The sequence below is a fragment of the Felis catus genome, chromosome C1 (genome assembly GCF_018350175.1).
Source record: "Felis catus isolate Fca126 chromosome C1, F.catus_Fca126_mat1.0, whole genome shotgun sequence".
In the NCBI taxonomy this organism is placed as follows: Eukaryota; Metazoa; Chordata; class Mammalia; order Carnivora; family Felidae; genus Felis; species Felis catus.
In genome coordinates this window covers 25,569,574-25,596,068 of record NC_058375.1, presented here as the reverse complement: position 1 = coordinate 25,596,068, position 26,495 = coordinate 25,569,574, and the positions used below count along the sequence as shown (strand labels likewise).

The 26,495-nt window shown below is 46.5% G+C and overlaps 1 protein-coding gene across 9 annotated transcripts in view; it reads left to right on the top strand.

Moving 5' to 3' along the window:
* Positions 1 to 26,495, top strand: part of CSMD2 (CUB and Sushi multiple domains 2) — a 602,474-nt gene that overhangs the window by 422,390 nt on the left and 153,589 nt on the right. For all 9 annotated transcript variants that reach the window (XM_045035511.1, XM_023258438.2, XM_023258437.2 and 6 more), the window contains one exon: positions 22,030 to 22,232. In XM_045035511.1, coding sequence (XP_044891446.1) covers positions 22,030 to 22,232 — 203 coding nt within the window. The remainder of the gene's footprint in view (positions 1 to 22,029; positions 22,233 to 26,495) is intronic.

The window sequence follows — 26,495 nt, the reverse complement described above, 5'->3', positions numbered from 1 at the left end:
TGTGGACAAGGAATAGAGCGTGGAGAGGGTTGGAGCATGGCCTGGTCATGGAAGATCTTAAATGCCAGTAGACAAGAGGGAGCTATGGTAGGTTCTTAAGCAGGCTTGTCCCACCGGGGCCTTTTCCAGTGGAGAGAACTCACGGGAAGAAAACCAGTCAGGAGAGGGGCACCTGGGTGGCTCACTCAGTTAAGCGTCCGACTTCGGCTCAGGCCATGATCTCATGGTTTGTGAGTTCAAGCCTGGTGTCGGGCTCTGTGCGGACAGCTCAGAGCCTGGAGCCTGCTTTGGATTCTGTGTGTGTGTGTGTGTGTGTGTGTGTGTGTGTGTGTGTGTGTGTATGTGTGTGTGTCTGCCCCTCCCCTGCTCATGCTCTGTCTCTTCTCTCTCAAAAATAAATAAACATTAAATTTTTTTTAAAAAAAGAAGAAGAAAGAAAAACAGTCAGGAGTCTATTGTAGTGACCCAGGAATGAAGGGTTGAAGACGTGCAATAGTGGGGAATCAAGGCAAGAAGAAGCATAGCTAGAGACAATCCTGCCTTAGAGAGTCTTCAGTCAAGGGGAACTGGCTGAACGGATATGTTGCTGCAAGAGGTACATACAGATACTTGTGTATTTGCTGATGTACATAGGTCCTTAGACTCCATTCAATTAAAATTAAAGAAGTGCATTGTTTGCTATGTGCAAGTTTTTGAGCTAAGCCCTGTGCAAAACAAGGTCAGAAGAGCTCTTAGGGGTTTTGCACTATTAGGGGCACAAGTTAAATGTACAAATTCATCTTGCACATTTCTGCTAGAAGAAGCTTCTGGAAGCACACCTGGTCAGCTCAGCTGCTAACCAGAGACCTTCCGTGGCACCCACGTTCACAGAAGCTAAACATCTTATCCTGGTTTTCAAGGTCTTCATGACCTCAACCTACCTCCCCAACCTTATTTCCCTCCCTTTCCCTTCAGTGACATCCCGGCAAAGCCAAACAACTGGTGGCTCCTGTGCATATCTATGCTCATGGCCTCGCTCTGTGCCTCTGTTTCCACTCTGGCCTCCCTGGAATGCCCCCCTTGCTCCAAAGGCTTATGTCTGAAATTCCCCATCCCTCAAAGTCAAGTACATGTGTCTGCTCACCCAGGAAGTCTTCCCAATCCCCTCTCTTGGACTCCTGGGAGTCACGTCTCCCTCTTTTGAACTCTCATTGCCTGCAGCCCACGTTTTCCTTGACACTGACCACTTTGTGCTATATTTGTGCTCCTGCCTTACCTTCCCAGCCAGAGCTGCGGTCTCTGCCTGATTCATTTCTACAAGTCTCCCAGCTCTCAGCACGGTGCCCCCAGCACCTGGATCCATAAGTGTCAAGTGATGAATGAGGGAAGGAAGGAAGGAAGGAAGGAAGGAAGGAAGGAAGGAAGGAAGGAAGGAAGGAAGGAAGCAGGAGTCAGGTACAAAGGGAATCGTATGACTAGTAGATCCACAAGAGTCCCTCAGTAAATGTTAAGTGCACAATGAGTGAATGAGGAGTGTGATGACTTTTACTTTAGTGTACATGTGTGCAAATCAGAACACTTTCCTACCCCGGAACGTCATTCATTCATTTATTCATTTATTCATGTAACAGCTGTCTGTCTGTTTATCACATGGCATTGTCTGGGCAGGGTGCTGGCATTGCATATGTGAATGAGACCCGGACACTGTTGGCAAAGAGGAGACATGTGTATGCACAGTGAGACGGAAAGATAGGGAGGGATAGGGAGTGAAAGACAGGACAGACAAGAGATGCTATCCTGGAAAAGGTGAAAAAGCTGAAGGATGGAGAGGAAGTTGCCAGGTAGCCAGGGAGGAAAGCTGGTGGGAGGGGAAGGGCCTTCTAGACAGAGGAAGTGACATGATGTGGTCAGGCGCAAGGGCTGGAGCATCAGCTGCAATTTTGTGGCAGGAGGCAGTGGTGGGCAATAAAGCTGGTGGAGCAGGCTGCCGCCCAAGCTTGGAGGACCTTGGAGGCCATGAGGCTGTGTTTGGACTTGTCCTGGCATCCTTATGGAGAATGGAGTGACCTGGGGCTGGGAGCCCAGTGAGGAGGCTGTCCCAGATCGTGGTCGGGATGAGAAGCCTGAACCCTGGCAGTGGCAGTGGGGGGTGGAGAAGAAGGGACGCATTCAGGAAACGTTGAAGTGTTCACACCAGCTGGTCTCACTCTCGTCAGGAAATATGGGAAGTGTGGTTTCTTCTGTTCCCCTGTGTTTTGTTGCATAACATACGATACGTAAAATACACAGAGAAGTGGAAAGACCAGCCCGTGAGCACCCGCATGCCTGCCACCCAGGCTCAGCCACTGTGGAGACTCTCCCATATTGGCGTTCTCTTTGTTTTTGCCTTTATCCCCGTTTTGCTGAATCACTCGAGAGTACATTGTGGACATCACGGTACTTCATTCCTAAATACTTGAGCACACATCTCCTAAAGTGGAGGGTGTGCATCTCCATGACGCGGCGGCATTAGCAGACCCAAGACAGGCAGCGTGATCCCCAGGAAGGAAGGTTTAGAACAAGGGCTGGAGGAGAACAGAGGGCCCTAGGAGCAGCTGACAGGTGAGCACAAGAAATCAATGATGGAATTCTGGGCAAGGGTGAGGACCGTTGTTACCTACAGGAATAGTGGGCACGGGGTGGGCTGGAGGGGAGACAGGAGGACCCCTTCCTGACCCTCAGGAAGAGAAGATCAAGACAAGGACACGGAATGTCCTCTGCAGGGTGACATAGCAAGGACTATAAAGTCATAGGGGTGTGCTAAATGTGTGTGTGAGGCCCCTGCGATGGGGAACAGCAGGGAGAAGGTGAAGGTAGCTTTGGTCCACCCTCTAGAGAGCTTCTGGGCATCCCACAGCCTCGAGGGAGCTGATGCCCAAGGAGCAGAGGAGGGCTCCCGGCTGCACTGAGAGCAGCCAAAAGATGGAGATGAGAGACAGGACGCCTTTCCCTTTCTCGTTCAGTCCCCCACCCAGCTTGTCTTTTCCTGACAGTGCATGTGACGTCCACACACACATCTGTGCTCGTGCCTGTTTTCTCTCTCTCTTCTGTCTCCCTCCCCCTCTTCCCTCTTTCTCTCTCTTTGTCCCCCTCTTACCTCCTCTCCCTCAGTGCCCCACACAAGCCCTTCACCTGACTAACCAGCAGCAAAGTGAAGGGAATTCATGATTAGACCCTAATGAAGACAAACACAAAAAGCCCTGTTTGTGTTTGAGTCCTTATTCAGAATAAGATCTAGCTACTACGTTTATTTTTTTAATGTTTATTTATTTTTGAGAGAGAGGCAGCATGCAAGTGGGGGAAGGGCAGAGAGAGAGGGAGACAACAGAACTCGAAGCAGACTCCAGGCTCTGAGCTGTCAGCACGGAGTCCAACACGGGGCTCGAACCCACACACCGTGAGATCCTGATGCTTAACCAACTGAGCCACCCAGGCACCCCTGGTTGTTATTTTTAAAGTGGGAATATCTGTATAGGATTTTTCTATATAAAAAATAGACACTTGTTTTGAAAAATTCAAAATGCAGACAATAAAGAAATTTGTAGAGAGCAAAAGTCCCCTGAATCTGACTCTGTTCTCCTCCACACGGCCCCCCACAGAAGAGAACCATTGAGATCAGTTTGTTCTGGTAATTCTTTTAGTTTGTATGCCGATAGATGCATAAGGCAAATGCAGCAAACGTGGTTTCTAAAACAAGATAATCTCCATGCATGGCTCAGTGACTCGCTTTTGATTTACTGTTTAATCCTGTATCATCATATTATTATGTCAATATATAGAGATCAGCCTCATCCCATTTGATGGCCACAGAGAATTCTGTTGGAGGCACAACTATAATTTATTTTTCTACTCCCCTATTAATAAAGTAAATATTTTCAGTTTTTCACCCCAGTGAATATCCTTACGCATGAATCTTTGAACAGTTGTCCAATTATTTCCTTAGGATATATTCTTAGAAGGCAAATTTTAATACATGATCTCACATTTCCCTCTGGTCACTGTGGCAATTTAGGCATCCACCAAAAGTCTGCCTCCCTGCACAGCATCACTAGCTGCTGTCAATCCTGTCTGTGTTTCTCAGTTTGACAGACAAAATGATATCTAACTGTGTTGGCTGCTTCCCGTTCTCGGTATATTTTTCCTTGGGGGAGGTTTTTTTTCTTTTCCTACAGAGGACTCAACTGGGTTGATTTTTAAATAGTGTATAATTTCAGTGTAGAATTCTTTTTAATCCCTATTTAAAATGTTCTTAAAACTTACTAAGTGGTGGGGTGCCTGGGTGGCTCAGTCGGTTAAGCGTCCGACTTGGGCTCAGGTCATGATCTCCGTGAGTTAGAGCCCCATGTCGGGCTCTGTGCTGACAGCTCAGAGCCTGGAGCCTGCTTCGAGTTCTGTGTCTCCCTCTCCCTCTCTGCCCCTCCCCCACTCACGCTCTCTCTTTCCTTCAAAAATAAATAAACATTTAAAAAGTTTTTTAACTTAGTGGTTATGTATTTCATGTGATTTACTTGTTATTTTTACTGCATTGCACCCTTTTTACTCTTTGAACTTTTGTGTTATGTTCCATGTATACTCGAAGAAAGTGAAAAGAGCACAGGGTTTTTGTATATTTCTTTTTTTTTTTAATTAATTTATTTATTTGGAGAGAGACAGAGACAGTGCGAGCAGGGAAGGGGCAGAGAGAGGGAGAGAGAATCCCAAGCAGGCTCCACACTGCCAGCACAGGGCCGGCTGTGGGGCTCGAACTCACAAACTGGGAGATCATGACCTGTGCCGAAACCAAGAGTCGTACGCTTAACCGACTGAGCCACCCAGGTGCCTATATATACATATATACGTATATATATTTCTCTTTTCCATCAAACGTATTATGCTCTTTTTCAAACAAAACAGATGATGCGTCCTTATTGTTTTCTTTCATTTTTAACTCTTCCTATTGTCAGCTGATTTGATTTAATTGGCTTTGTTTTTCCTCTAGTGATTTGAAAGTTCTGTATCCTATTTTTTTTTTATTCTGCCAGCGATCTTGTGTTTTCATTAATTCTGTTTTCAACACTATTCATCTTGCTCTCCTTTATTTTGGGAATCTTGTTGTTTTCATTTTTATTTTAAGGAAGCTATTCTTTTTTGTTTTCACATTGCCCTTGACAGCTTACTTTTGTTATTTCTATGTATTACCGTCTTGCACCTCCCTGAAAATACTGTTTATGTTCTGTTTTACAATGCCTCCTATTTTTTCCTGCATTAACTGCATCTTTCAGTTGGACCATTTAATCTGATTAATCAGCTGGATTCCTCTGAGGAGCCAATTCTCTTTACATCCCCAGGGGTTTTGTTGTTCATTCAACATCGAGTTGCAGCTCAGAGCTGGACTCTGGCACCAGACTGCCCACCACTCTGATGAGCCGTGTAGCTTGGGAAGGTCTTTAAGCAGGCACTCTGGGCCTCTGTTCTCTAAGCTGTAAAATGGTGATTTAAGACAGTACCCATCACCTAAGGTTACGATGAGGTTAAGTGAGTTAACATATCTAAGCACTTGGAACAGTGCCTGGCATGTAATTCCCAAGTGACGAGAAACCCCTCCTGGAACTGGGAAGGCGGTTCATTTTACTCAGATGGGGCCCCTCGGCAAAGCAGGTTGTAGTTCACCCCTGAGAGTCCCAGGTGGTGGGTGCCATGCTGCTATTGGGAACAGGTGTCAGGCGGGCTTCCCCTTGGTGTCCCAGATGGGACACAATGTGGGAAAGCCCACAGGCCAATCCAAGGGACCATCCCCCGGGGCACAGACAGCAGAAGGCCTGCAGACACCTCTCCTCAGCCTGCCCTTGGCCCCAGCCGAGCACTGGAGATGATCAGAGGGATCTGTGGTCAACCTCACCCCAGCAAGCCGGGCAAGGAAGGACAGTGGGTACCTGCAGGGATGGCCCTCAGTCCTGGGTGGGGTCCCGGCAGGAAAATGGGCCCTTGGGTGTGCAGGACAAGCATAGGCTGGCAGTCAGATTCTGCCCTGGAACCCAGGGGCGTCTCCAGCATTTGGTAGGTGTGTTTTCCCCTGAGTGCCAAGAATCGGACAGGCTGACCAGTGAACTCCATCCAGGCCTGACAACCAACAGCAGGAGAGCAGACTGTGCTGCACCCTCCATGTCACTCTTCCTCGTGTGGTCAGTCTGTAGAACGTGGAATTTCATCCCCTATGGATGAGATGCCTTCTCAGTTTCCAGTGTTGGGTTAGAGTTTTCCCTGTTATAATCAGTGGACCAGCTCAGAGAAAAATTGAAGAGAGGGAAGCAAAGCCGTCTGCTCTTGGTCCTGCCCTCTACCTAACATTTATCAAACACGTACCTCGTACCACATTCTTGATCAGTTATTACTGTCCCCATTTTACAGATGAGACTGTCGAGGCCCAGAAAGGGTGAATATCTCACAATTACCCAGTGATGTGGGTTTCAGACCCTTTCTGTCTAGCTCCAAACTCTTCTCTCCCCAGTCTGTCGTTCTGACCCTGGTTTAGTTCCACTGAACAAAACACACATTGAACACTTTCTCTGCACCAGACACTGTGCAGTGGGAAGCACAACAATTACACTAAGGCCAGTCTTTGTCTTCCAAGGGCTCACATTCCGTGGGAGGAAATAGTCAAACGAACAGGTCCCTCCAAGACAAAGCAGAGACTGTAAGCAGGTGCAAGCCAAGTTCAGCAATGGAAAAGAGAGAGAGAGAAGGCCTGCCTGGAGGTGTAGAGGCGAGCATTCCAACTGAGGGGAAAGAGAGCGAAGGCACGAACACAGGGCAAAATGTAGCGTCTATCCACAAAAGAGTGCTCCCTTGACGTGGCTGGGGACCGCATGGGGGAGATGAGGTTGCTCGGGTAAAGAGGGCTCTCCGCAGGACCCTGCAGGCTAAGATGAGGACTCTAAATGGATTTTTCAGTATAATGAGAAGCCATTGGAATATTTTGAAGACAGTAACGACATTCAGTTCAATTAAAATACTTGGAGCATTTACTCAGTGCCAGGCGTTCTGCCAGGTACTGAGGGTATAAATATAAATAAGAAACAGTCTTTTCCCTTGAAAGTCTCAGTCGTATGGGTAGAAATTTCATCAGTTAGGAATGGAAGTAGAAAAACCGACTAAAGCTGGCTTCAACAGATGGAGGTTCACTTTTCTCTTGGAACGAGGATCTGAAGGTCCCGTCTAGACCCAGGGCGGCCGCTCAGGATGCTGTTGCCTTTCTTCTTGCTGCACTGCCCTCGGCTGTACCCTCACGCTCGCCTGGTTAGCTGCTGCGGCTCCACACCTTGTGTCTGTGTCGCAGTCTAAAAGAAGAGGGGAGAGGACAGGGCACAGATCTTTCTCCTTGGGATGGTTTGTGTATTTCTTCAGGAAGAATCACCATCCTTACAGACGTCTTCCTACACTTTATTCATCAGAACTCGCCATGGATGCCCGGCTGGGAAAGCAAGAAATCAATTTTGTTTCGCTGTTACAGTTTCACTAGTAGAGATAGACGAGTTTTTGGAAATGGAGTGCAGATAGACCGTCCTACAGGGTCTGCTACAGATTCTAATATAATGCGATAAATGCTGTAGTAGAAGTTTGTACAAAGCACAACTGAAAAGCATTTGCAAGGATAGTTCCTAATCCCAGGTAGCAGTTGGGGGCAGGGTGTTAGAAGAGGAGCTATTCTAGGTGCATTTGAAAGCATAGTAGTAGTTCGCCATGCAGGGTGGAGGTAACATGAAAGGGAGGAAGGGGTGAATGTGCAGAACTGCTTCTGGAGGAACCCATTGTCTGATGTGACATGATGGTATCTCCATTCCTAAAAGAAGGTCACTGGTGGCAATGCCAAGGAGAAATTGACTGGGAAACCAGGGAGGAGTCTAAGATAACTGTTTGAGAGGCCCTTGCTATATTCAGAAGAACTGCGCCTTGTTTCTGAGTACAAATCTGGCTAGGCTTACAAGCTATATGTGAGGGGCTACATGGAGGGGAAAGGGGGGAAGGGAGAAGAGACAGTCTTCTCCAGGTGTGCTTTCCCTAAAGAGATCTGGGGCCCATGGAGGGTGGAAATGTTGTTCTGGAAGCTTCAATTTCTGCTCTTAATGCTCATATTTGGCTAATGAGGATAGTTTGTTGATTTTTAACTGTAGGGATGCTTTTTAATGATTAATGCAAAGGGTGACCTGGAAACTCCATTCTTGGCTGTTGGTCACCAAGCAGTAGGATTACCGAGGGGTGGGAGGGAGGCACAGTTTTGATGAACCAGAACCCCTACCCAGTGGAGCTTGTCTTCCTGGGAGGAGCCTGAACTAGACAAAACATCTGGCTGCACCGGAAATCCGGACTCCCTGCCTGCGGTTGCGTATCAATCATGGGGCAGCAATCCCCCACTGCGGTCACTGTCGTTCCCCTTCAACAGCAAGTGGGCAGCTGGCCCAGAGGAGGCAGAAGGCACCAGAAGTGAAGCTTCTGTTCGTAGCTCTTGCCAGGAATCGTGGCCGCAGGTTTAGCTGCTTCCAGAAGGTTTGTTTTTGAGCCATGGCACTAGTTAAACCTTCAACAGAGAAGGTCCATGTACTTGCACTACAAGAGCTGACCTCCTGAAGGAGCTGAACAGATAAGCACATACCCGGCAGGGTGTTCCTTTGTCAGGCTTAAGGTTTCAACAAATCAGGAAATCGCCAAAAGGAGCTCAGAAGTTTTTTGAAGGAGAGGGTATGGATAACCCCGTAGGTGTAAATGTAGATGTAAGTGTGGCGATGCTCTCCGGCAATTTAGTTTTCATGGATCACCTCTAGAAAAAAGAAACACAAATTACTTCAAATCATCCAAGAATAATAATCCAGCTGGGCTACACTGGATAGTTGAATTGGCCTGTAGACATCAAACTGACTGCCAGTTTACCATCCCAAAAAATGAATTCCAGGATTTCTTAGAGGGGGGATTCCATTCAACTGAAGAAACGTAGACTTCATTGGATCAGTATAGATCTCCCCCCCTCAAAAGATAAGGAAACCAGCAAAAAAATAAATAAAATGAACTTGTATGATGCCACTTAACACATACCATTCTTGAAAAAGAATCATTTCCCTAAAGAAATAGAAACATAGGTGCGCCTAGGTGGTTCAGTCGGTTAAGCCTCTGACTTTGGCTCAGGTCATGATCTCACGGTTAGTGAGTTCGAGCCCCATGTTGGGCTCTGTGCTGACAACTCAGAGCAGGGAGCCTGTTTCAGATTCTGTGTCTCCTTCTGTCTCTGCCCCTCCCATGCTCTCTCTCTCTCTCTCTGTCTCAAACATAAATAAACATTAAAAAATTTTTTAAAAATGGAAACATATTTTCTGAAAAAATTTTACTATAGTAAACGAAAGAAAACGTAAACGGATTTATGGATAATATTCTCATTGACATATGAGAAGTAGGGATGATCAGTAGCAGAAGATTGGATGATGCAGTGGGGTAAGGGAGATCCTGAGATAGAAGGACAGTGATAGAGGCAAGCAAAGAATGAAAAAGAAGCTAAATACACAGGAACCAAAATCCACAAGAGCAGCATTTGCCTTGTAAAAAATAAAAGCATTCAAGTAAGAGACAAGCTGGAGGATCTGAGATTGCAGAGAAAAACTACAAGAATGTGAAAATAAATGAAAGAGGAGTTGCCAAATGCAAAGGACAGAGTACCAACCAGGCGGCACATGTGGAGAAGAACGAGGAGCAAATGGAGAAAGGGGTAATAAAATACAAGCTGTGAGCAAAGTCCTCTGAGAAGGGGCAGACGATGGACCAGGGCTAAAGCATCCTGGTGAATTGAATGGACTCACTGAGTTCCAGGCAAAACTAATTAGATACAACTTGATGAACAAATCAAACAGTTCCAAGAATAATGAACTCCCGGAAAGCCTTTGGGAAAACACACCCACACAGGTAAGCACACCATCAATCCCCCTCAGATAAACAGTCATTTACAAAAAGCCACCACCACAGAGAATCCAGTCCTTCTAAAATCGCTTCCCCTTAACATCAAAGGCCGAAGCCAGTGGTGTTGTGAGACCCAAGAACCATTGATCCAGCCAGGATATAATATGCACAGAAGACACAGAAAATTGACACTCAGGCTTCTTGAAAAGCTTGCAAAGACATTGCAGCAGGCTGTATGATGGCCCCCAAAGATATCAGGTTTTAATGACTGGAGCCTGTAAACATTAGCTTACTTGGAAAAAGGATCTTTGCAGCTGTGATTAAATCCGGGCCCTTGAGATGAGGAGGTGAGCCTGGATTCTCTCCAGGTGGGCCCTAAATGCAATCACATGGATCTTTATAAGAGGGAAGCAGGGGGAGATTTTATACACACAGAGGAGAAGACAGACACAGAGACTGGAACGATGGAGCCCCAAGCTAAGGAATGCCAACAGCCACCAGGGACAGAGAGAATTATTTCATGGGAATAGTGTCTATGCCATAATAAGGCCAACAGTCATGGATCTTTATGTAACCTAACAAGGAAACATAAAATGAAATCTGTCGTAAATACAAGAAATTGACAATCATAGAGGACTTTAACACATCTCTTAAGTAAGTATAAAAAAATTTTGTACACCTGAAACGAATATAATATTGTATATTAGTCACACTTCAATAAAAATAAAGAGAACAAAAACAGAATTTGTTTTAGGTGATTTTACCACTTATTGATTTTACACTATGTATCAGGCTCAGTGCCAGGTACCTTTATATGTGATTTCATCTACAATAATTCTCCTAGCAACACTGCTGGACAGATGCCCAGTTACTGCCATTGTACAGACAAGTAAACTGAGGCTGTGCAAGTTCACCTGAGTAGCTGTCATAGAACTAGATTTGAAGCTATATCTTTGGCTCCCTAGCCACTGTTTCTTTTCCACTGTATTACACAGCCTCTTCAGGAAGCATGAACCTTTCATTTTATGGAAAACACTTCTTCCAAGAAGGATAAAGACACATCTGCCCCTCACAGAATCCCCTGACACCTCCAGGGCAGGTTCTGGCTAATGACAGTCATGGAGCCTTCGTTTACAAGGTGCTGATGACGAGATGGAAACCAGTGCAAGGTCAGCCAGCAAGGAATGGTGAGACACAAGGAATAGCCCAAGTCCTGCATCTGTATGCTTGCCCCAGAATGGAAACTGTGGCCGCGTGGAAACTGTGGTTTCTTCAGTGACCAGAAGCTCAGGTTTATTCTCTTGCTCGCAGAAGTAACAAAAGAATCACTTTTCTATTGAATACCAGCTGGCCCCAGGAAAGAAGAGCCTTTCATTTCGCTCTAGACACCAATGCTTGCTTTGGGCTTTGGTCTGTCTTCTCCGCTTTTGCTCTTTGGTTGGCGGGATGATTTAATTATTATTGTCTGCTATTATGATCATGGTTTAATTGTTGGTTTGCAGCTTCGTGGCTCAGAAGGGGGCATTTTATAAAACAAGTATTATTTTCTTATTGTCGTTTCCAATGTCACTGAGGATAATTTAGGTTGCCTTCTCATTTGGGGGCAGGAATGATTTCTGACCCCCTTCCCCCCCGTAGCAGCTGTTCGTTTGTGTGCTGTTTTCTCTTGTTGTAAAAAGATCCGCAGTTAGGACTCGTATCTGTGCAGCATCCATTTGTTCATGGAGTGAACAGTTGTTTGGGAGTACCCAAGGCCCTTTCACATTCGGGGGCCAGTCAGAAGGCAGGTGAAATCAACATGTCAAGATGTTTTTGTGTATCTTTCTAATGTGCAACAGATACAGATGAACCACCTGTAAGCAGCAGGGCATGCGGTATCCAAAAAAAAAAAAAAAAAAACCCCAATGTGTCCACATTTCCTTGGGACTGAGAGAACTGGGGACCAAATCCCAGAAGCAGGATTTGCCTGCGAAGTACAGGCGCCTGTAGTGGAAATCGAGGTTCTCCTAGCTTTTCAGATGGAGACTCTGGTAGAAAACTTCTTCCTGTCGTTGAGGCCGAGTATCAATGAACCGTACTGCCTTACCAGCAAAGTCTGGCGGGCTCTCAGTGGCGGGCTGGTGGGAAGAGGTCAGGGAACAAGGGCCGGGTGGAAGAGGCCCTCCCCGGGGCACCTGCTACAGGGAGACTGCGGTGGGACTCTGCAGAAACACCACAACAAAAAGGTGTATGGAGATCCTGGAACAGGGACAACCCCACAGTTGAGGGTGCCCTGTAGTTGAAGCAGGTGGCAGCCAGCTGTGCAATGAAGACCCAGCTCCAGAGAGAGCCGAGTTTCAGGGCAGCCCCCAGGGGAGTAGGAGAAAGAAGCAGACACCCAGGCTGTACCCCCCGGAAAACCAGATACCAGACTTAAGACCCTGAGACCAACTCGGGCCCCTCCTTTGGTGGGAACTGGGCTCCCCGCCCCTCTCCCCAGTCCTGCCCCATCACCATGGAAACTGCTGTCACTAGAATCACAGGGGCCACACCAGCCTTGTGTTCTGCACAGCTTGAACGATATTGTCATCATTGCCATTCCTCTGAGACTGTCTTCTCTCTTGACTTCTAGGGCTGCGCCTGTTTCTGCTTTTCCTTCTAAGTCTTAGTCTTAGTTTCCATGGACTTCTCTTCCCCTGCTCATCCCCAAAGCCAGTGTCCTCCAGAACTCGCTTCTCTGTGCACATCTCACGCTGGGCGTTGGGCATGCTTGTCCAGACCCACCCACCGGCACCCCATGCTTTTGTCCTCCTGAAGAACCACTTCTTTCCTGGGGTGCCCATCTCTCTAGCCATTCATGTCCTCATGCAGGCTCTCTTCCCTCCCTGGCATTCCCTTTTCTTCTCACACTCCTCATCCACCCCGTTCATCTGGACGCATCCTGTTCATCTGGCGAGACTCAGCTCCATTGTTCCCTTCTCCCGGGGGCCTTGCCTCACCCCATCTGCGTGAGGTAGGGGCCTTCTCTGTATGCACCTTCACCATAATCCCCATCACACCGCATTTAGGGGTAGGGCTATGCCATATTCCCATCAGTGTCACCAGTGCCTGGTATGCTGTCTGCATCTAATACTTGCTATCTCTTGATTGAATGTGTGACTTTCAGTGTCTGTATGGGTTCAGAGAACCCACAAGGCTGGACTTAGTGAGTGAAGACCGTGGTTGCAGCCTCCCCACATCTCCTGGGTTTGGACCAGGCTGCTAGCTCTGGCCTGGAGTCTGTGCGGCTAGATCCTATCTCTTTGGTGGTGATAGAGCACCAACTGTACAGTTGTAAGATCCAAGGAGCTGGAGGTGGGCAGTAAAGAGAGGTGTCAGAACCCCCAGCAATCTAGGGGTATCTCCCTTAGCACATAGGATTTAAATTGCCTCTTGCCACATGACAGGCACTTGACCTGGGTGAGTTTGGTTGAACTATGGGTGTTCCTGAAAGATGGCGAACGGTTCATTCATTCATCAATTCAACCAGACCAAGAGCTTAGTTTAGGCCAGGCCTTGTGTTGGGTACCAGAGATACAAAGATGAATGAGTCACAAACATAGCAGTCAAGGAGCTCGGTAAGATAGGTAAGTCAATGGATGGCTCTGATACAGCAGGAGCACATAGAGGGAGCATCTCTCCAGACTGGGGCCATGAGGGGGATATGGGGAAGCCCAGGAAAAGCTCCCCACCGGGTGAGGGGCACCGACTGGTACACAGCAGTATGGTGGTGTATTCGTTCACTGGGGCTGCTGTAACAAGCAGAATGGCTTAAAACAAGAACAGACATTTACTTGCTCACAGTTCTAAAGCTTAGAAGTCCAGAATCAAGGTGTCAGTGTAGCTGTGCTCCCTCTGAAGACTCCAGGGAGCAATCTGTCCTTCTTCTGGCTTCTGGTAGTTGCCAGCAACCCTTAGCATTCCTTGCCTCACAGATGTGTCACTCCAGTCTCTACCTCTGTTTTCACCTGGTCTTCTCCCCGATGTCCCCTCTGTATCTCTGCATATAGTCTCCCTCTCCTTTCTCTTATGAAGACATCAGCCATTGAATTTAGGGCCCACCCTAATCCAGCATGACCTCATCTTAATTTGATTATATCTGCAACAATGCATTTATTTCCAGTTAAGGTCACATTGACAGGTAGAGGGGCTAGAACCTGAGCATATCTTTTTGGTGGAGACAACTCAACCATGGCAGGTGGTGTGAGGGTGCATGGGGGTAGGAACATTCCAGGCAGAGAGAAGTCTCTGAAGCAAGAAGATAAGAAGAAAATGGGTGAAGACTAGAGAGGCTTGGAGGATGGCAGTTGGGGCTCCCGGAAGACTTGGTGAGGGAAATCTCTGGTGCCCCAGGAGCAAGGTATCTCTAGGAAGGACTACTTTTCACCTCTCTCCCTCCCTTCCCACCTGGGGGCACCATGGGAACAGGGTCCTCAAATTGTTTCCAGTATTTCAAAAGCCAAAGAAGACTGATATTCACCTGCACAGGAGCCGCTCAGGCAAGCCTATAGTCTGCTTTGGCCTGGAATTAGCCCTATCGATCACAACCTCTGATTAGCATTTTATAGACTTTGATTTCTATAAGATGAGAAAAAGTCTTCAGTAAGAGTCTTAATAAATGTGGTCAGTTTCGCAAAGCAAGTCTTACCTGGCTCTCATCAAGGATTTCTAATACAAGAGGTCCCCGGCCCCCTGCTACAGCCCCCAGCTACCTGCCCTGCACCTGCTCTTGCCCCTGCCACTATTCTCATCTGGGCAGCAAGAGTGACCTTAAAGTGGAAATCGGATCCTGCCAGGCCTCAGCTGAAGAATCTCTCAATGAAACCCAAACTTTTCCCAGACCCTCAGGGCCCCACCCGACCTGGCCTCTGCCTGCCTTGTCTTGGGCCAGCAACAGCTTCAGCGACCTTTCTGTTACTCGAACACTCCAGGCTGGTTGCCTTCGGGGGCCTTTGCACACGCTGCCTTTACGATAGGAAGCGTCCTCCTGCCTCCTTCTCTGCCCTGCTCTTCCCAGGGCTGGCACCTATGAGCCTCTCCTCTTGATTCCATATCACCTCTCCAGCCACTCTCTTGAAAGCGGGTACTCTGTCTCAGCACGCTGCCTCCTTCACCGCATTTGCCACAGCTGATAATCTTTTAATGGGTTTGTGTATGTGGGAGTATTGCCCATCTCCAGAAACAACTGGAAAATGACACTCTGTCTGTCATCTTCACCATTATCTCCCCGCACCCAGCTCATGGGAGGTGTTTAAATAAATGAATGCAGTAAGAGGTCTGCACCTTCAGCCTCTATCCTTTTGACTGCTGAATTGCATTGTTTCTGCAGGCAAAGGACCTCGGGCTCCCTCCTCTTGCCTCCTGCTCCCACTTCTCCAGACCTCTTCAATGCCAAGCCCTTGACTTTATCTGATGATCAGATCGGCTAAGCTGAATGCAGAGCGCTGGCCTTTCTAATTCATGGTCTCAAAGATCAGCCCTTTAGCCTTGTGTATGATTCACCTGTAAACTATTGATTACTAATAGGGCCTCTCCAGCCCATGCCTGGCTCCCGGCCACAGCCTCTCCCTTCCGGAGGCGCGGGCAGCATTACCAGGGAGAAGAGTGGGAGCACCAAAGTTGGACCCGGACTATAATTATATAATGTAATACTGGCTCACTCTCAAACCAGCCCTTGACCTTGGGCAAGTTACTCAACCTCTCTAAACCTCTGTATTCTCATTTTTAAAGATGGGAATGAAGCCATCTTTACAAGATAAAGATGGTTGTGTGGGCTAAGCACATGCAAAAGTGCTTTGTACACGGTGGTTGTTATATGAACAACCTCGTTTTCTTTCATTTCCACCTCGTCTCCATATTCTCTCTGCTCAGCCTCCTATCAGATGGCTCCCCCTGGGATTTCATTCATTCATTCATGGATTCATTCAGCCATTCAGTAATTCGCCCTCAGGGAGCTCAGTGGGCCTCTAACTCAAAGAGGACAAAGCACAAGTTCCTCTAGCTAATTCCGGAGCCTCATTATCTTTACTCTCTCAGCCCAGCTCTGTTTCCTAGGACATCCTGACGCCACTTGAACTCCAGTGTGGGAGTTGCCTCTCTTCCCAGCCCCTTGACCTCCCTCTGCCTCCGGGTCTTGTCTCATGCTATTAATCCAAAGAAAACACACTCCCTTTCATGCTGTACAGACTTCAAGCCTCATCAACTCCTTCCTTCCCCGACAAGTCCGGCCCAGAGCACCTCTCTTTCCCTCGAGCATGCACAGCAGCCCGCACCGCCAACCCCCTGGTCTGCTCCTGTGGTTGGGGTCAATTTTACAGTGCGTCGAGAAACATAGAGAAAGCAGACAAGGAAGGGGGCAGTTGGCACAGCAGGGAGTACACCGGTTTGCTCAGCTTCCTGGGGAGCTCCTTCTTCCTCTTTCCAGTCAAGTGCGGGGGCCCCAGGCTTCCAGTCTGGTTCCTGCTGAACGCCCTGAAGGGAAGCCCATCTGTCTTTACTCTGCCAGAAACCCTCAGAGGGGTTGCCTGCCAGAGGAACTAGAGCCCACACAGCCTGTGGTGTGGAGGACCTCCACCCAGATCTGTAAAAGGGTTTGCTCAGGAAATCCGGGAGATTCATTTGAATCCTGTTAGAACTAACTGATAGCTGAAAATAAGAAACACACACATTCAATAAGAAATATGTAACTAACGATTAAATCTCATTCACAATGGAGTTTTTAAAAATTAATTCAGAGGTGCCTGGGTGGCTTCATCGGTTAAACGTCCAACTCTTGATTTCAGCTCCGGTCACGATCTCACAGTTGGTGAGATCAGGCCCCGTGTTAGGCTCTATGCTGACAGCGTGGAGCCTGCTTGGGATACTCTCTCCCTCTCTCTCTCTGCCTCTCCCCCACGCTCTCTCTCTCTCAAAAATAAATATTTCAAAAAAGAATTTAATACAAAGTATGCAAAAGAAAAACATGACAAAGAAGAAAACCATGAAACTTTACCAAGGTAAATGAGCTAAGCCCTAAATAAGTTATCTACAGTGTTCCTGGCTGGGGAAAATAGCATAAATTTATCAGTTTGCCCAAATTAATCAACACATGTGTGCAATTCCAATCAAAGTATCAGTGGGATTTTTTTGGAACTTGATAACTGTAATGTTCGTGTCAAAGGATAAGTTTGCGAAAATAGCTAAAAAATTTGGGAGGGAGACTGGAATATGAAGAGGGACTTGCCCTGTAAGAATATCAAAATATGATGGGGCACTTGGGTGTCTCAGTCCGTTGAGCATCTGACTTTGGCCCAGGTCATGATCTCACAGTTCTTGAGTTTGAGCCCCACATCGGTCTGTGTGCTGGCAGCTCAGATCCTGGAGCCTGCTTCGGATTCTGTGTCTCCCTCTCTCTGTGCCCGTCCCCTGCTCATGCTCTGTCTCTCTCAAAAATAAATAAACATTAAAAATAGTATTTAAAAACAACCGGGGGCGCCTAGGTGGCACAGTCGGTTAAGTGTCCGACTTCAGCCAGGTCACGATCTCGCGGTCCATGAGTTCGAGCCCCGCGTCAGGCTCTGGGCTGATGGCTCAGAGCCTGGAGCCTGTTTCCGATTCTGTGTCTCCCTCTCTCTCTGCCCCTCCCCCGATCATGCTCTGTCTCTCTCTGTCCCAAAAATAAATAAAAAAACGTTGAAAAAAAATTTTTTGAAAAATAAAAACAACCAGAATAACTTTAAAAACATAATATCAAAATATGAAATAAGAAAACAGAAGTAAGTTGAGGAGGCATGTTCATAGTACCACAAGTAGCATCCATATAGACAAAGGAGGAAGACCCTGGAACTAAGGAGAGCGTCTAGAATCGGACTCATGACCAAACTTATAGCATTTCAAACCCATGGGGGGAGCCTGGATTATTCAGCGACAAGTGTCCTCCTTCCCCAGGTATTCATGAGCACCATCCAAAGTTGTCGGGCACATCCTAGGCACTGGGGCCTACCGTCGTGAGTAATACCTGCTCTCACACTCATGAAAACGGTCTTCTAGTTGGGGAGACAGGTAGTAAACAAATGAATAAACTAAGCACGGACTATAATAAATAGGAGGAAGTAAACAGAGCATTTTAATAGTCAAAACATGGGTGGTAGTGGGACAGTTGAGTGTCCATTTGGAAACATAATGAACCTGAAAACCTCAAAAAATAGAACTAACAAAGTCTGGGGAAATATTAAAGTTTTGCTGTCCAATCATTGTGGGAAGGAGTGGATTTGCCCAAGCATAACATGACCCCCAGTATCCTTAAAGAAAAAGATTACCACACTTGATTATATAAAATGAATAACCCCTACACCGAAATAGACACTGTGGACAAAATTTAAAGGGCAAAGAGATACCAGACGCTAGGAGAAAATATTAGCAATGTATGAAAAACAAATCAAAAAGTATAAAAATAATAAATAAAAATTATACTAGAGTTACAGTTAACTGTAAATAGAATTTTAAAAGACAAGTAACTCAATTAAGATGGGTAAAGTTTGTGAAGACATACAAATGGCCAATGAATATATGCAAAGATATGCACCCTAACTAAATTATCTAAACTTAAAACACCAGTGAGATTCCATTTTGGCTTAGCAGATGGGCAAGTATTTAATATAGAATATATTTACAACATTGTAATATCTGATGTTGATGAGGTAAAGTTTAGAGAGAAGAGTCTTATGAATGCTGTTTAGTGGGAATATAAATCAATATGATCACTGAAGAGAATAATTTAGCAGCATTTATCAAAAATTGTTAAGTATGACCCATCTTCCCCCCAAAATTCTTGCTACAATCAACTGAAATATTAACAGAAATGTGCAAAGCTACCTGAAGATAGGAGCACTCCTTGCAGTCTTTTGTGAGAGAGTAAAATATAACCATGTCCATTTTTGTAGAGAAAAAAAATGAACTGTACATATTAGGTACATAAAAGAGTCTTAAGTGAAAAAAGTGACATGAAATTATGTAAAATATGGTCCCATTTGGGGGGAAAAATGCAAGTGTGCAACACTGAAAGTCTGGAAGGATATACACCAAGACTAATATCAAGTAAAAAGCTTTGGAGAACAGATTGGTTTGTGTAAGAAAGAGACTTTTTAAAAATTCAGTACATCTATATATTGTTTGTCTTTTTCTGCCTTGAGCATGTCTTATTTTTATAAGTTAAAAAGAAATTTTTTAAAGGAGATAGTGATAAATGGATTAGATCCTAGAACAGAAAAAGGACATCAGTGGAAACACTGGTGAAATCCAAATAAAGTCTGGAGCTGAGTTCGTAATAATGCACTGATTTGGTTCCCTAGTTGTGACAAATGTACCCGGGAAATGTAAGACATGAACAATGGGAGAGAGAGTGAGAGGTCTATGGGAATTCTCCATATTATCTTTGCAACTTTTCTAGAAGTCTAAAACTGTTCCAAAATAACAACTTGATAATAAAAGAGATTGAGAGAGAAGAGAGTCACCCAGACTAGTAGTCAAAGTAGCTTTGGCAAGCAGAACATTTTGTCCTGGAAGAATTCAGGATTCCTACTCAGCTACCCTGCTCTGGGAGCTCTGTCTGTGGCCTGCAGTCACCCTCCACATGGAAACCCCTGCCTGGCCTCCTCGAATCCCTAGGGATTATCTAAACCAAGCCTATGTGTAGCCAATATCCTGAGTTCTGTTCCTAGAGACCAAGAAGTAGGCTCACCCCTCTCCCCACCACAGCTCTGTCACCCCAACAACCCCTTACCTTTACCCGCGCCCACACACATACACATACGCCTCTTTTCCTAAGACTTAGTTTTGTAGAGCAGATTTAGTTTCACAGTAAAATTGAGACAAAGGTACGGAAATTTCCCATTTGCCTCCTGCCCCCACACATGCACAACCTCCCCCACTGTCAACATCCCACACCAGAGTAGTACATTTGTCACAAATGATGAGCCTACACTGGCACATCATTATCACTCAAAGTCCGTAGTTTCCATTAGGGTTCACTCTGATGTACATTGTATAGGTTTGGACAAATGTACCATGAAATGGATCCACCAGTATAGTACCCTAAGAGTGTTTCCACCACCCTAAAAATCCTTTGTGCTCCACTCATTCATCCCTCCCAGCCATCCGGCCCCTGGCAAGCACTTACTTACTTACTTACTTACTTACTTATTTATTTATTTTACCATTTCCATAGTTTTGTTTTTTCCAGAATGTCATATAGGTGGAATCCTACAATGTGAAGCTTTTTCAGAATGGCTTCTTTCACTCAGTAGTATGCATTCAAGTTGCCTCCATGTCTTTTCATGCCTTTTGAGCTCATATATTTTTAGCACTGAATACTATTCCATCATCTGGATGTGCCACAGTTTATCCGTGCACCTACTAAAGGAGATCTTGGTTGCCTCCAAGTTTGGGTAGTTACAAATAAAAGTGCTCTAAACGTCTGTGTGCAGGTCCTTGGACAGACCTAAGTTTTCAACTCCTTTGGGTAAACACCAAGGAACATGATGGCTGGATGGTACGGTAGGAAGAGTATGTTTACTTTTGTCAGAAATGTCCAGACCATCTTCCAAAGTGGCCGTACCATTTTGCATTCCCACCAGCAATGTGTAAGGGTTCCTGTTTCCCTCCTCCTCAACACTTAGTGTTGTTGGGTGTTCCGGCTTTGGGACATTCTAAGAGGTCTGCCGTGGCATCCCTTTGCTCTTTTCATTTGCATTTCCCCGGTAACATGATGTGGAGCATCTTTTCATATGCTTATTCCCCATTTTGTGTATCTTTGGTGAGGTGTCTGGTAAGGTCTTTGGCTCATTTTTAAATCAGAGTTATTTGTTTTCTTATTGTTGACTTTTAAGAATTCTTTGTATGTTGGGGCATCTGAGTGGCTCAGTTGAGCATCTGACTTGGTTTCAGCTCAGGTCATGATCTCAACGATTCATGAGTTGGAGCCACACTGTCAGTGCAGAGCCTGCTTGGGATTCTCTCTCCCTACCTCTCTCTGCCCCTCCCCCGCTCACACTGTCTCTGTCTCTCTCAAAATAAGTAAAACTTAAAAGAAAAGAATTCCTTGTGTATTTTGGATAACAGTCCTTTGTCAAATGATGTCTTTTGAAAATATTTCCTCCCAGTCTGTGGCTTGTCTGCTCATTTTCTTCATTTTCTTGATGTTGTCTTTTCCAGAAGAGAAGTTTTTAATTTCAGGGAAGTGGAGCTGATCAGTGGTTTTTTCCATGGATCATGCCTTTGGCATGTTATTTAAAAGTCATCCCCACACCCAAGGTCATGTAGGGTTTCTCCTATGTTGTCTTATAGGAGTTTATAGTTTTATGTTTACATTTAAGTCTGTGATCCATTTTGAATTAATTTTTATGAAGGGTTTCAAGTCTAAATTCATTTTTTGCATGTGGACATCCAGTTGTTCCAACACCATTTGTTGAAAAGACTGTCTTTGCTCCTCTGTCAAAGATCAGTTGACTGTATTTACATGGGTCTGTTGCTGGGCTCTCTATTCTGTTCCATTGACCCACTCATCTATTCCTTCACTGACACCATACCACCTTGATTACTGCAGCTTTGTAGGAAGTCTTGACATCAAGTAGTGTCAGTCTCCAGTTTCATTCTTCTTCGATATTGTGTAGCTGTTCTGGGTCTTTCACCTCTCCATATAAACTTCAGGCTCAGTTTGTCGATATCCACAAAATGACTTTTTGGGATTTTGATTGGATCTAGGCCTTCTCGGCATCTCCCTCACAGTCTGGGAAATGGATGTGGACTCAGGAGTGATGTCTGGGGACTGTTGTGTGCCGTGGAGGGACGGGTGGGGTTCGACAGTGGCAACATGAAGCTCATAATAATAAGCTGCACAAAAGCCACACCCCACCACTCCTGCCCCACTGTTAGGGACCCGCAGTGGGAGGAGCAGACTGGATGGAAGCCGTGCTGCCGGACACTGCTTTCTCTTCCTTCTTGCAAGTCTTTCTTAGGTTTACGACCTTCTCTGACCAGAAGCCCCTGGGAAGAAGGTGCTGGGCCCAGGGTGACTGCCTGCCTCTTCTCTCTGTTCAGGCTCCACTTCCTGGTGTTTGACACGGAGGAGGTCCATGACGTGCTACGCATCTGGGACGGGCCTGTGGAGAGTGGGGTTCTGCTGAAGGAGCTCAGCGGTGCAGCCCTGCCCAAGGACCTACACAGCACCTTCAACTCGGTCGTTCTGCAGTTCAGCACCGACTTCTTCACCAGCAAGCAGGGGTTTGCCATTCACTTCTCAGGTCTGTGCTCACTTTCTGCCCATCCCTCTCCATCTGTCCTGCAGCACGACTCCAGCCTCCCCCACCAACCCCTCTCCAGTGCCTCCTTTCCTCCATCCCTCCCCCACTGTGTGGAGATATTCATTGAGCAGGTGCTATGTGCCTGGGACCCGGTTAGCACTAGTTCAGGTATCTGTGCTGAGCTCACTCGGCAGGCGAAGACAGGCAGGCAGCCTAAGAGACACTAACATGCAAATTGTTGAGTATCTGGAGGGTGAAATATAAACTATAATGCTCACCTTGGAACATCAAGGAAGATGTTCCGGGAAACACAGTGTCCAAGCTCAGACCAGAAGCATGAGGGAAAGGCAGTGTTTCAAGGAGGGGGTAGTCGATGATCATGTGCAATTGGAGGTGCCATGGAGTAGGACCTGGGGGCATCTGTGGGTCCCTGTTAGATGTAAAAGAGAGAAAAGGGCATCCTAGGTGCCAAGAGCATGTGCACAAGTAGAGAGGCAGGATAACAGCTTCCAGACATGTAGGCTGAATCAAAGGGAGCGTGGAAGGGGGCAGGCAGGCACGAGGTGACGGCGATGTGGGGCTCGATCATGGAAGAGCCATTCTGACATGCCTCACACGCCGGTTCTTAGTCTAGTGCAAATCTCCATAAGGACTGGGAGCCAAACATGAGTGATCTAAATTCGATTAATTATGTACTATAGTAGCCAATTATGGAGGAGCATAACAAAGAGCTACCAAAAATGGGCAATGCTCAACATCCAAATCCCAGTATTAGATAATTCATGTATTGGTCTGCCTCCCCCTGTGATGCATCGTCTCATCTCCTCTGAAGTGCCTCTTCCGTCACTCATTTCCCTGCACGAGTGACTCTGCCTCGGTTTATGCTTATGTTTATTATACAGCAGCTGTCTTCATTACCATCTCCTTACTCCACTGTGTGTGTGTGTTGGGGGGGTGGTTTCCATGGTGATTCCGGAGCAAGCCTTTGTGGCACCCCTTGCCACGGCTTTGCCTCCACAGTCTCACCTGGTTGGTATACTGACTAAGGGTGGTTAGGTATATTTCTGGCACCAGTTAGGCTGTAATGGTGTCACAAACCCTACTTCCAGCTCTTGTGTGCATCTGTTTTCTCCATGGAGATGAGCATTCAACAGTCTGTAGGGGAGATGAGGGTCTCCAGGATTACGTTCCTTTATACTCATTAACTTGCCCGATTAACACTCATGCAAGCGTCCAGCCTAGCAAGGAATAGCTCCTTGCAGGGCTCATTGGGAGTCTTCTTACTTGAAATCCTGGCACCCATTTGTCAATACCACAGAGACTCTCTGGGGACCATGGAGTAACGCTGATCTCATCTGAGATTAGGTTCCCACCACAGGGCAGCAAGGGAATCATTTTAGGTCAGCATTTCCCAACATCTGTTCCCTGGAGTTCCATGGACTGTTAATTGACGTTGCCGGAAAAAGAACTTTGCATGATCAAGCAACGTTGAGAAGGTGCTTCGGTCAAGGCAGACCTAAAGAGGCAATCTGTAATTTGGGACCCCTGAGAACTTCTAGTATGCTAAGGCAGGTAAATTCAGAAGGTATCTATCTAGTGGGTCACAATTCCCAAACATATTTCACCATGGATGACTTTTTCCTAGACCATCTCAAGAGACTAGCATTTTACAGGACAGACTTTGGAGACTGCTGGGATATGCTATAAAGAATCCCCCAGAAGTGAGGAGAGAACGCTAAAGAGACAGCTCAGTCCACTCTCCGGGGAAAGGAGGACCATGAATAATTAAACCAGACATGTATTTTTCTCTGACTGTGCCCCAGCTAATGGTTATGGCTGGGGGAAAAAGAAAAAAAAAAAAAAACTCCTCTTAATTGCACTGAAAATTCCCCCATAGATTTGCATGATCTGACTTCCACTGCACGTGCAGTGTGGGCACATGGGACAGAGTCCCTGGGCACTCTCGTGAGCCGTGCCTCCGCCCAGCAGCCCACTCTGCTTCCTCATGCCACTCCCAGCCCGTAGACATAAAATTCACCCTTCAAGGTTCCTGTCAGGTGCCACTTCCTCCTAATCTCTCCATTCAGAATAAATTGCTGTGGCCTGTGGCACCCCTAGCACTTTACTTCTGCTGCTTCAGCACATTGTCAACTCCAGACACTCTGCCTTGGCTTGAGGTGGCCACCTACTTGCCATTTCACAGGCAGCTCTTCGAGAGTCAGGGCCAGGTCCTGCCTTCAGACCCCCCCACAGCGTAGGCCACAGGTGCTCACACACTGCTTCCTGAATTAACAGCCACGTGACCACCTAACACACGAATGGCTGGTTTTCTCTAATGCAAGCGTGTCTTGAGGCAAGCTGTCTGGAGCCTCGCGTAGGTCCGCAGAGAGGGGAGTGGGCAAAGCTATCTAGCCTGGGCTCCAGAAAGGCTGAGACCACCTGGCCCAGGGTCTGGGTGTAACTGAGGTTCAGGAAAGGTCACCTTCCCTGTTGCTGCCATCAGTGAGCAAATACCAGGACTACTCCGGGGAAGGGAGAATGGCTCACCCCATGTTAACTTTATAGTGTGTGTTTGACGGGGGATTGTACAGAAATGCCAGAGACGATTAGTGCAGGCTTGGCTTTATTAAGTAAACATGACTGTGTAACATCTAACATCCTGTCTGAACCACGTGGATCCAGCGTTTCCCCGGGGCTTTGCCAAGCAGCTCGAATTCAGGAGCATTCAGGAGAGAAAGTGGGAACAAAGAAGGTCAGGGAGACCCTGAAGGAGAGGGAAGCATAGTCACTGCCACCCACTGAGCCGGCTCCACGCTAAAGCGCTCTGCTAATAATTTTCACGGAAACCTTAGAATATGGTGGCCATTATTAATCCATGTTGCAGATATGGGCTCTGGGGCCCAGAGAGGTTTCTCATACAAGGTCATCTAGTTAATAAGCAGCACAGACTGGATCAAAACCCCCGTGTCTGATTCCCAGACCTAGGCTCTTAATCATTGCACTCTGTCGCCTCCCATATAAATAATCTTTCTGAATATGGTCAGAACAGTGAGCTATTTTTCTTCCAGGGAATCATTTACATGTGTACAGCACACTGTAGAGCTAGAGATGAAAGCTAAGTCTGTTTTTAATTGGGAAGGAAGAAGATTGATTCTTATTTGACTTTATAAATAAATTCAGTAAGTGTCAGATGGTGATGATTTGTTCATTTATTTATTCATTCAACAAATATTTACTGAGCATGGCTGTGTGCTGGGTAATGTTCTAGGCCCTGGGGAGACAGTTGGAAGCAAACCAGCCGAGGTTTCTGTTCCCACAGAGATGCACAAGTGATATACAATAAAGAAGCAAACAGACGAATTAGCAAGATTATTACAGATTGTGCAATGAAACAAATGAAACAGGATAATGTGACAAAATTGGTGGAAGGGGGTCAAGATTTGAGCCCAGAAGAATGCGATCAAAGAGGCCTGTCTGAGGAGGTGATATGGGAGCTAAAAACTGAGTGACAAGATGGAGCTGGCCCAGGAAACTCTGTGGCACCTTCGTTCTAGGCAGAAGGGCCAGCAGGTGCAAAGGTCCTGGGGAGAAGTGGGGAGGGGACTGAGTTTGATGTATTGGAAAATTTTACAGACGTGGCTGGAATATAGTATAGCATATGTAAACGAATGAGCATGCCCATATTCTAATAAGACTTTATTTACAAGAACAGGCATAGAGCCAGATCTGACTGTGGGCCCTAGTTTATTGTGTATTGTTATTGGGTATAAGGTATCAGATACTGTAACTCCAGGCTCATCCACACAGTCCTAGATCTTATAATGGGTGGTATTGGTGTGTACAGCTGCCCTGGGTGCGGGCTTCTCGAGCTTTTCCATTGAAAAGAGCAGAACAGAGTGCATGTATATCCACCTGCAGATCTGGAGGCTGTTAAGAGGCTAAAATCTTTTTGAGGCTTCACGTTTTTGCTGAAGAACTAATGTGAATTCTACGTTCTACTCCACAATAAATTCCTTTCGTTTTGTGCATGTTATTTTCCCCAAAATTTTGGGGTGGGGGGAACTGACCCTCCAAGCAAATGACCATTGTGCATCCTGTGGCCTCCAGAGCCTCCTGTCCCTCGGTCCGGCTGACCACAGTCTGAACAATGACACAGGTGGGGTCTGTGTAGGCAGCTGGAGCTTGCAGCTGTCCCCGATTCTTTCTCTGGACTTTTTCTTCCATCATGTCCTTTGGTGTGTCTTCTCATGCTGCGTCTGTTCA